At 38.8% G+C, this 11,366-nt stretch overlaps 1 protein-coding gene across 2 annotated transcripts; it reads right to left on the bottom strand.

Moving 5' to 3' along the window:
• Positions 1-2,228: 2,228 nt before the first annotated feature.
• On the bottom strand, positions 2,229-10,778 carry tcea3 (transcription elongation factor A (SII), 3). 2 transcript variants are annotated; one of them, XM_041988088.1, is made up of 21 exons: positions 10,568-10,778; positions 9,726-9,788; positions 9,497-9,602; positions 9,285-9,381; positions 7,382-7,876; positions 7,190-7,303; positions 6,868-6,969; positions 6,711-6,779; positions 6,493-6,600; positions 6,282-6,347; positions 6,024-6,083; positions 5,793-5,864; positions 5,629-5,697; positions 5,480-5,542; positions 5,327-5,401; positions 5,041-5,201; positions 4,877-4,933; positions 4,606-4,760; positions 4,329-4,475; positions 3,042-3,113; positions 2,229-2,945 (listed from the first exon to the last, which is right to left on the bottom strand). In XM_041988088.1, the coding sequence occupies exons 1-21, from the start codon at positions 10,634-10,636 to the stop codon at positions 2,937-2,939; spliced, it is 2,229 nt and encodes a 742-aa protein (XP_041844022.1). In that variant the 5' UTR covers positions 10,637-10,778; the 3' UTR covers positions 2,229-2,936. The 2 variants fall into 2 exon arrangements, with proteins under 2 accessions (XP_041844022.1, XP_041844023.1); XM_041988089.1 differs by lacking the exon at positions 10,568-10,778 and adding an exon at positions 10,454-10,526.
• Positions 10,779-11,366: the final 588 nt, after the last annotated feature.

Here is an 11,366-nt window from a genome sequence, read left to right on the forward strand (position 1 = left end):
TCCAGGACTGTTAAGCAGCTAGAATCCTGCATCAGACAAGAACGGGTCAACATAACAGGCAGTTATTAAAAGAGGAGGGGATACTACACAATGGTAAACATCATCCTTTTCCACCGTTTTAGAGATGTGTTGCAACCTTCAAATTCAAAATGAGTTCATATTTTCCATGAAATTGTAAGACCTTTCAGTTTCATTTGTTGTTTATGTTCTGTTGGGAATAAAAATGTAAGCTTATTAGATCTGAAAATCATCCTCACTTACAGGACAAATGCTTTTTTACTTTTGATGCTCATTATGTATTCTGATAATAATATATATCAGATCCCTCTCAAATGGAACCAGTTCCCAGTTTGGATTCAGGAAGAAGACACTCTCTTTACCATTAAAGATTAGGCTTTAAACTTTCCTTTTATTAAATCTTTAAACTATTGCCTGCAACTTCGTCCATGCTCAGGATGGGGGATTGGATGAAAGAAAGACAAATATTTTTGTATTGGCTTATCAGTTTTATATTAGAATAATGTAGATCATATATTTGCGTCAATTGGATTCTAACTTGACAACAATGAATTGTATTGAAATGGATTTTCTGTAATAGTGCACTTAGGTAACTGTTATGAACTGAATAAAGCTGAACTGAATAGTTCAAATAGATTTTTCTATTTTTGTAAAATATTTTAAAGCAATATTTCACTGATGCTTTTAGTTATTTCCACTAAAGAGTTCTTACTAGCTCTGCTGCAGAAGAGTTAATGTTTGTTTTAATGTCCAGCTTTTTCTTTCTTTTACAATTTTCTAAGTTAAGCTTTTATTACATTAAGTATCTAAGAAAAAAGTTCAAGTTTATTTATAGAGCACATTTAATGCAACCCCACGTGCCCAAAGTTCTGAACAATAAAACATCTACACAGTAAAATAATAAAAATAAATAAAAACAGACTTGAATAAAAAGTAAAAGCAAGCATATATCAAGCTCAACTATGCTCAAAAGCAAGTGCAAAACCAGAAGCGGACTGAGCAGCTCTGATGTGAAATGGCAAACTGTTCCACAACTTTGGGGCAACAACCGAAAATGTTCTGTCACCCCTGATTTGAGCCTAGAAGACGGGACCCTCAGAAGGAGCTGTGTAGAAGACCTCCGAGCTGGCTGGTGCAGCAGCTCTGACAGATACAAGGGAGCTAAACCGTTTCTTTAAAAACAAGTAATAAAATTTTGTAGCAAGTCCTAAAACTAATGGGAAGCCGATGCAAAGTAGCAAGCACAGTGATGTAATCACGTCATTTCCTCCCTGTTGGCAACCAAGCAGCTGTTTTTGAGCGAGCTGCAATCGGTGCAATGATGACTGATAGGCCATAATACAAGGAGTTGCAGTAATCGAACAGACATGATGAGCAGGTGGATGACTTTTTCTAGGTCTTGCTGGTAAGGCTTTAATTTGACAAGCTTGGCTAATTTCTAAAATAATTATTCATTTATATTATTCACTCACCTTTTTTTTCTTCATTTATTTGTTAATTAGAATTCACCAACTGTTTGGGACACAGAGGTCAAATGGCCGAGCTGCCGCCATTAAATAAAATAAGAGAATTATCTTGTCAAATCCATTAACAAATTATAACAGAGGACAAAATTGAGCTTTGCAGAGATTACCAATCTGTCATTTTCAAGATAAAATGCCAGTTAACAGAGTAAATTTTACAATGCACTCATTTTTCTCCTCGTTTTTTTCTCTGTGCCATAACCTCGACATTTCAGGTTCAAACAGGGATGTGAATACAAATAAACCACAGCTGAATAATTTCTGACACGTCAGTGCTGTTGTTTAACGCGTACACCTGCACACCAGCAGAGGAGTTTTAATGGTGGAAATGATGCAGAAAAAGTAAATTAAGTAAATTAAGCTGGTTTCAGCTCACTAGAACCAGACGGTAGACACTGCCAGACAGGAAGTTTTTCTCTTTATTGTTTTTGTCTGGGTTTCCGCGAACTCTGCTGAACAGATTTAATAGTGTCAGTTTAAACCTTCAAGCTGCAGCTCTCTTTGACTTTTTGACCTGGATTTAAACCAACCAGCAAGCATCTAATTTGTGGTAAACTGTGCAGATAAAATTGTAATTGCAGCCTGTTTTCTGATTGATCAATCTGATGGATTGTTGCCATCTAGTGTTTCATTTCTGTGGTGCAATGCAAGAAAAAAATCCAATTACCCCAATTTTTGTTTTTTTTAAGTATATATTCATGGTCATTGTAATTTCTGTTGTACTTTCAGTGTTAATCCTCTTATATTGGTGTGGAAAATTTATAGACTGAACGTGCAATGCAACTTTAAATTGTTAACACAGCTTTTAAATGTCTTGCTGCAGAGCAGTATTGATTTATTATTGATCAGTACGGTAAGTAGAAACTGATGAAATGCCGAGTATCTCCTAAAATGCTGTGTATTGGATTGCAGTTAATATAATGCATGCACAAATTATACTGTGACTTAACAGGACAATGGCTGTGAAATGAAGGTTTTAAAAAACAGTGATGATTTATGCAGTTTTATTGAAATTAGAAATGTACAAAGTGAGTAGCTGCAATAAAACATGGCATATTAACTGAATTATGAATCTCTGCATCCTGACAGCACCATGATCCTTATTTTTAAATTTTAATTGGGTTAATTTCATGACTCAGTCATCAAAAGGACATTCACACTCAGCCGTCCAGTTCACATGAAGCAAACCTGGAATACCTGCATATGCGTATAAATCTTAAAACTGAAGAATTTAAAAGTAAAAATCATAAGAACACCATTATCTGTTCAAAGCATCGGCAGCAGTAATTCATAACCTCCACCCCCCCGCCCCCACCCCCCCCGCACCCCCATCCCTCAATTATAGAAAATAGTGATTCAAGATGCTCAAGAAAATGCAGCTTCATCTTGAAGGTATCAGCAGAACTGAAATATAAACAAATAATTAAATACATAAATTGTCTGAAATCTTTACACAAAATACAAATGAACATGAGGGTAAAGTCCAGAGTAATGACCTACCTTCCAACGGTTACCACACTCGTTGCACAGAACAAATGTGGTCATCGGCTCATCAGCACTACGTGTCTGCACCTGAAACACACAAAAACAGGGAGGTTTTGTTCTGAGCTGAACACCAGACTGAAAAGAGGCAGAACTGAATGAAGCTACAACACAAAACAGGTCATATGTATCTTCTTTCTTAATGGAATATGTATTACTACAGTGACTTCTACACACACAACCATGACTCTAGAGCAGATGGAACTAATACATCCCTTTTAATTGGGAAAGGGGGACCAATGTTATAAGACTCCATCTCCAGCATCTCCAGTTTTTGTTTTTAAAATTTAACTCCACAACACCTAGCAGCATTCTGTAGTTTTCAATTAAGTCTGTCAGTCATGAGTGTCTTTTCACAAAGATATAAAACGTGCCATTTAGCTACATTTAGCTATGACTGAAACCAGAACACAGGAAAAAGAGAAGGCAGACGAAGAGCCTGCTTTTCCCTCTGACTCCAGTCAGCTCACCAGGCACCATTCAGCTGTGTAGAAGAGATGTTGGTAAGAGAACAGAGTCCGACTTGGCTTCCTCTCTATAGTTACAGGTTGCAGACTCAGTGTCTGTCGCTCTTTTCATAATTACAGTGCGTATAAAACTGTCCTTGATTTAAAAAAACAACTGTACCAAATAGTGGTGATATATTGTACTGCTTCCACTAAAACCTGTGCGTAAGATGTATGAGGTTAATGGGAGCTGTGGTAAAGGCTGTTTTATTCAGTCAAACTGTTGCCATCTTGTTGCAGTTGTTAAATTTGGAGGCCTTGTTAGTACCGGAAACAGATAACCTCAAGTTTAGACTTTTTTATCCAAAATTAAATCAATATGTGATGGTACGTTATTTCCTTTATATTTTCCCAGTTTGACTTACAAAAGTTGTGTAAAAACACAGAAAAAAACTTATAATACAGCCAGCTAATTATGTATCCATCCAAGTTCCCAAAACGAACCCATTTTGTAACATAACCGGTTACCCGTATTTACTGGTATTTATATAAATAGCAGAAGAAAAACCACTGTAATGAAGCATCATGCTACAATCTTTATTAAATAAATAAATAAATAAATAAAACAAACCTAACGCCACATCCAGCATTGCTTTGTAAAGCAATAATAATAATAATAATAATAATGATAATAATAATAATAATAATACATAAAGAAGCAATAACACATGCATATACTTTATTTAAACCTCAGGAGACAGATGTCATCTGACTGACACAGTAAGGATTGTCTGCTTACTTGGTTGTAGGTGCAGTTCCTCTTCTTGCACTTGCCGCACTGAAGCAGGTCTGTGGTGGTCCCACCAGTTTTTGCCATCTGGTGCTCTCTGATGGCTTCCTGGGTGAGAACATTCCTCAGCTGTTTCAGCTCATCACTGGCCATTTCCTGAACAGACAAGGGACGCCAAGGAAGCAGATGAGATCATGTGAAGTGAATGATGTGAAACAGAAGGTGTTACCTTGTACAAAAACTAATCAAAGCATTTTACAAGGAGACCAACAATAAGGTAAAGTACCTCTGCAGACATGGTGGCGATGCGGCTTAACTCGATGCTGCCTGAAAGAACATTTCTGCGAAGCCCCGGGTTTTTAGGGTCCTTCAAGTTGCTGATGCGACTCCGCACTCTGTTCTTGTATTTTATATCAGTGGCCTTTATTTCCTGGTAGATATGTGCAATCACAGTCAAGGTTGATTTAGTTTCACTGCACACTGTGTGCACTCGATAATATAGCAAAAATCACTAAATCTGCTAAACCAGCAAAGACTTTGAATAATTTGAAGGATATGATCTTCAATCTCTGCTGCCATGCTGTCACAGTTTGCTCCAAAATCTTTATAATCATCTGTGAAAACCAGAAAATATTTAATTAATCATACAACATCTTTAAATGTGTGGTTTAATGCATATAAACTACTGCAGGGTTTATTGTAGGTGCATTTTCAGCCTCACTGTCTGTGCGCAGGGCAGCTGCCAGCATCTCGATGCACTTGTCTCTGATAGAGGCTCCGGTGGTCAGGTGAGGGGGAAGCGGACCCCCGACAGAACTGAAGCCGGGTGACATTGGGCTGGTTGGGGTGGTGGGAGTTCTAGGGGTTTCGGTTTTACCCTTTCTGTAGAAAAAAAAACACATCAGGCAATTTTTTACCAAAAGTATCGCCCTTCACCTAAAACAGTGGCATTATATTCAGTATGATTAAATAAAACATAATTATCCTTAAGAATCCTGTTAAAATACCTCTCAGTGCTGTCAGTGGAGAGCTTCCTTTGTGGTGGTCCAGGCTGAGGAGGTTTGGAGCTCAGAGAGTCTCTCCTAAGAACCAAAATCAGTGTACTCTATATCACTTATGCCTCCTAAAAGACTCAAACACCACTGGTCTCTTTCATGTACCTTTCGCCTGTTAGCTTCTTTCCTGGTGGTGAGCTGCTTTTCTTTGAATCGGTGGATTCTCGTCTAAGCAATGAGACATTTCTGATAAATCTGGGTTTAATGTGGATTAATTATGAATGATTTAATTTCAAGGTGAGTACCATTCATACCTGTCAGGTTTGGCATCAGTTGAATGGCGTTTCGCAGGCTGACCAGCTTTTAGGTCACACGAATCCTTTCTGAAACAAAACAAGGAGTTATAAAAATAAAACTAACCTGAAAACACACACACACAATTGGGTTAAGTGAGGCTCATTTCCAAACTCCTGCACACCTGTGTTTTTCGTTTTTGCCCTCCACACTGGGCTTTTTAGGAGGAGGCAGTTTAGAGTCAGATGAATCTTTCCTGACAAAAGGAAATATTTGTGTGATTTTAAATGAAATTCTGCAGTGGCTCATAAAACTTTAATGATGGCTTCTCATGCAAAAAAATAAATAAATAAAAATAAATAAATAAATCATTGCATTCAGCATGACATGCACACTGTGCAAGGCTTGTGCCAACCTTTCTCTCTTGGCTTCATCTGAGTGTTTTTTAGACACTTTGCTATCCACTGAGTCTTTCCTGCAAAAGAAAATAACCTTGATGCTGACAGAAAAATACCAAACACCTTGAATTCAACATGAATCTGATCATTTATTATTTCACAAAAAAAGTTATACAAAATGAAGAAATTACAGTTTAAGATCATAGGTCCTCCAGAGGTAGCAGTGATTTTGTTTTTTTTCACGTATGAATGAGAATAATTCTCACAACCCTGACCTGTCTTTCTTCACAATATCTGCAGGCTTTTTCTGTGAAGGAGGTTTTGAGTCTGTGGATGACTTCCTGTTGTAGCAAACAACATGAGGGTTCAGTGCAGAGCAGAAAAGTCCTAATTAAATTACAGGTTGTTTTTTCCTGAATGTTCCCTTTCAGACTCTATCAGGCAGTAACTGAAAGCAGTCTGTAATAAAACTCATTTGATCCAGACCTCTCTCTGTCCTTTTTCCCATTTAATGAGGAACGCCTCTGAGGAGGAGGGGGGTGAAGGTGAAGAGGTAGAGGAGGAAGAGGAGCGTTGGGGTCAGGAGGCTCTTTTCTAAATGGAGAGACACCTCTCAGTTCAGCTGAATCACTTCTCAATTATGGTGAGTAATAGCAGCAAATATCACACGTTGATGCAATGCAGGTGGGCATGCAGAGCCTAACCTTGGTGGAGGAGGATGAAGGTGGAGAGGAAGAGGAGCTATTGGAGCATTGGGGTCTGGTGGAACTTTCCTAAGGTGAAAATTAACTTTACAAGTTTAAATTATTTTTTTTCTTCAGACTTTGAGCTAATTTTACAAAAAAAAAAAGCACACCTAACCTTTCTTTCTTGACTTCTACAGCAGGTCGCTTAGTCGGAGGAGAGGCAGATCGAGGAGGATGAGGGCGAGGATGTTGGGAGGAAGAGTCTTTACTGTCCTTCCTGAACATGTCATAGCAGTACAGATGTAATTGTGGCAGCAGATGACTTAGCATGCAGACTGACTCATCAGGGCATGCACTGAGCACAGCAAGAATCCATCAGGTCATATGTAGCTGTAGAAATGAATGCTGGGAGTAACGCTGACGCTGTTAGATCATGCAATTAGCAGAAAAGACATTTCAGTCCATCATGCTCTTTGGCTCGGGCAAGAAGTCCTGACCTGTCTTTTTTCATGTCCAAAACAGTACGTTTGATGGGCATCGGAGGCTGAGCAGGGCGAGGAGGGGAGGGAAACCGGGAGGGATACAGAATACTGCTGTCCAGCACTCCTCTCCTGAAATAAATTATTCGACCTGAAGCTCTGTTGGATCTCTGTGACTTTTTATAATGTTTTGAGCCACCACGTCCTCACCTTTCAAACAGTGGTTTGTGAAGAATGGCGGGCTTATCTCTGAGAGGCTCACTCGGCGGCCTCTCTCGTTGAGGTGGTCTGTCACATCTGCTCTCTTCTCTGTGTTTGTCCCTCTTCACATCATCCACATGCTTCTTCAGCTCCTCAGGATGTTTCTCTTTTTTGAGTTGTTCTACATGCCTCACCTTTTTCAGATCTTCCAAAGATCTGTCCTTTATAGGGTCGGACTTTGGTTTTTCACTCTGCAGGTCTTGTGCATGTTTCTGTTTCTTGTTATCCATCTCTACTTTGGGATTTTCTGTTTGTTTCTCCTCTCTGATTTCATATAGATGTCTCTCATTTTGGAGGTCTTCAAGGTGCTTTTCCTCCCTGGGGTCATCTGCATGGCTCTTTTTGTTTATGTGGTCACCATTCTGTTTTTCTTTTCTATTTGCATCGGAGTGTTTGTTGTCAGGGTCAGAGCCATGTTTATGTTTGACATCCAGTCTCCTGTGACTAACAGAAACATAATCATTTTTACTTTGACTAATAAGCTAAAAATGTACCTGTTTTGGGTTTTTATTCATTTTTTTAAATTATTTTATTTAAAATGTAGTTTAGCTAACATTCAGACAGGGATGATATGGACCTCTTCCACTATGGAGGCCCCTAAAATAGGGTTAAACAACATCTAAATTACACACCTGTTCACTGTTATTAGGCTGTTATTTAAAAAGGAAGAAAGTAAATGTCAGTTTTGTGGGAGCTCTTCAAATCTCACCCCATCCTGGGAATAAGGACATTTACTAATCATAGTGTCTCTTATCAGTAGAGCCCAAAGTTATTCAGTCCAGCTTCACAGTTTCACTGCTGTGAGACTAGACTTAAGGTTTAAATTGTGTGAGCAAAAAATAAAAAAAATAAAAATTTTTACTCTAACAAGATTTAACCAACAGGATTTGCCACTAACCAACAACAGTAGATGAGTGTTAATTGCCATACAGATCACAAATTCTCTTTTTATTTATTTAATCTCATGCTACTTTTGGCTTCAAATTTGTGGCATTAGTCAGGATTCTGAGGAATGCCAGACTTTAACACTCAATGGTGAGATGGTATAGTGTGGAACTGTAGCGACAGTCACATGATCAGCCTCCACTGACACCTCAAGCTTTGACTGTTCTTAATTTTCCACGATAAGCTAAGTTAGCAAAGAGTTGTACTACAAAGAATTCAATCCAACAATGTAGGACATCACTCCATTCAAAGTGAATGGGAAGCTAATCCCTGAAATGTATACATGTGAACATGGCTGTAGTGTCTTTGAATTCAAGATTTATGCTGGAAATAATGCTTCATTCATTACTTCATTATCTGTTCCGCTTAGTCCATTACGAGTCACGGGTAAGCTGACACCTATCCCAGCATTTTAACAGGTGAGAGGCAAGTTATACCCTGGACGGGACGCCAGTCCATTGCAGGGCCAAATAAATAATGGTTTAAATTGTTTTAAATAAATAATATCAAAAGATATTCCTTAAAATGCAGTCAGTTTGATATTTGAAAATCAAGAACTTCATAGCTGATACCATCAATCACAGCAAATGAAGGCAGCACAAGTTAAGCTAGTGATAAAAAATTTGACATGGTGATCATATGATAACCATGAAAGGCCTCAGAATGTGTAATAATGAAATCACCTTGTTCCATGTTTGAATTACCGTAACTTCAGATAAATATTTGTATCAATACGCAGAAATACTTTAGGTCTAGAGTAATGTTAAACCACATTTACCAACGTGTGCTTGACATAAAGCAGGTGTTGCAAGTACGCAGACACTGACAGAGCTTTATTTCATAATGTGCATGCATCATGTGTCATATTACCTGTGTATTCCAGTGCAACAGCTGTGAAACTACTGACCTGCTCTGTGTCTCAGAGGGCGAGCTGTTTGGAGCCGCTGCAATTTTGTCTGAGTCCAAACCATTCTTCATTTTCTCAGAGTGAGAATGGCAGGATTCTGCAAGGGTGTATGGGGGGGGGGGGGGGTCATACCAGCAAACAATTCAGTTTAATGATGTATCAATTATCAACTTTCCTACTCTATGTGTAAAATCAGTTTCAAATGTCGGTACCCAGAAGTCTCTTCCAGTCTTTAATGAGAACCTTTGCTAAAGCAATAACTTCTTCATCTGTGCAGTGCTTCCTGATACTGTTCACAGACATGCCGATTCTTGTTTCCTGAAACAATATTGCACAAAACGGAGACTGTAAGCTTTGACTGGCACACACTTATGTCATTTGGTACGTTAGTGTGGGACTTTGGGCTAAATAACTGTATGAAAACTGCACTTTTGAACATACCTGGAGAAGTTTCAGTGTCATATTGAAGCCTTTAAGCTCTTTCAGCAGGTCCAGAGCGCCATCCTGCACGCACAAAAAATATTTAGTGTTACTTTTACCTTGCAATTCTTGACCGTCTTTACAAATATGTAATAACAATGTAAATACAGATTTGCCAAACTGCTAATGAACACATTATAAGAAGAACGTACAATGTGGTTGGTGAAGTTGTACTTTCACTTCTGTTTACATCAGCAATCTTGACTAACTATGCTAAACAAGGATAGCATCGCTTAGAAAATAACAGCAAGGGTTACATAAGCTTTTTCTGTTCACTTGCTACAAGTTACGACGGCATTACAGTTTGCAGTTGTTTTTATGTGCAGGAGCACCCTGCAAATAATATCCTGTTTGCGGTGTAAACACAACATGAACTGTAGCCTATCCGTAGGCCGCGTTGTTTACTTTCGTTTGCACACTTTGTTTACAAAAAAATACAGATTTTAAGCAGGAAAAAAAAGAAAAATATGGAAGAACAGGCAACCTTTCGACAAATGGTCAACGCTTGTCCCCCCACAGTGTTGCACGGGGGGCGGGGGCGAGGGCGCTGTGAAATGTCCTGCGAGAGGAACACATCCAAACCCCGCCAAACACCTGTTGACCATTTGTTACCGACCAGTCAGGCGCTTCGTACACTTATGCAGAAGTTAAACGTACATTTAATTAAAAGCAATCAAAATCAACTTCACCACAAACATCGAAGAAACGATTTCATTTTCAAACGGGCCGTTCACGGGCCTTTTGCGCCGCACGAGGTGTCAGCGGGACGTCGCGCCACCTGTGGTGTCAAAATATAGTCTCACCGTGTTATTTCTAGACACCATCTTGTCCAGTTTTTTGGCGATCCGGGTGAGATCTTCCTCTCGACTCATCGCTGCATTTAGTCGACCATAAACCAGCCAGCAATGTGGATTGAACACTTATTACAACCTAAAGAACTGGAGAAGTTTGGATTCGCTTAAGTCGGACTTTACGCACGGCACGCTCCATTCAGCCCAGAGGCGTGTCCTGCGCTGGGATCCCAGCTGACCAGTGCGACATATGACAACAACTATATATAGGCGCTGTAGTGGATTGACAGAGAAACAGAAATAACTGAACTTCAAGGTGATTCCAGTCAAATAAATTGAACCATTAAACATTTAATAAGACTCAACTGCCGCCTCTCCAAGCAGAAAACAACTGCTTCAACTGCTTTCTTTATTATTATTATTATTATTATTATTATTATCTATTTATTTTTGTTTTGTTTTGTTTTTCTTGGTGCACTATATCACTGATCAACATGTTTAAGATTTTCCACACAAAATAGGTCACTGTCTAATGATTAATCTCTCCAAATTGAAGGTCGGACTCACGTTATTTGCACATAAGTGCCAGCTGTTGCTGAGTCTGGTTCTCAATCACAGTCTATCTTCTCTCTTAACACACACACCTTCGGCGCACTGTAACATTTTTCATTTTCAGATACAGCAGTAATACAAATTCTACACGACTTTATAGTAACTTTTGTAACGATTGAACGATTGAATTTTGTAACTTTTGCTTTTCTGTTCATTTATTGGCATAAAAAGGCAGAAAGCTGTAATGGCATCTGTTCGC

The sequence above is a fragment of the Melanotaenia boesemani genome, chromosome 6, assembly GCF_017639745.1.
Source record: "Melanotaenia boesemani isolate fMelBoe1 chromosome 6, fMelBoe1.pri, whole genome shotgun sequence".
Classification (NCBI taxonomy): Eukaryota; Metazoa; Chordata; class Actinopteri; order Atheriniformes; family Melanotaeniidae; genus Melanotaenia; species Melanotaenia boesemani.

Excerpts from the sequence above, each read along its gene's own strand:
- tcea3 (XM_041988088.1), bottom strand. The coding sequence starts at position 10,636 with ATGAGTCGAGAGGAAGATCTCACCCGGATCGCCAAAAAACTGGACAAG. Across the intron at positions 6,970-7,189 it reads TTGGACATGAAAAAAGACAG|GAAGGACAGTAAAGACTCTT; the intron begins GTCAGGACTTCT and ends TGACATGTTCAG. Across the intron at positions 5,202-5,326 it reads TCCACTGACAGCACTGAGAG|AAAGGGTAAAACCGAAACCC; the intron begins GTATTTTAACAG and ends TTTTTTCTACAG.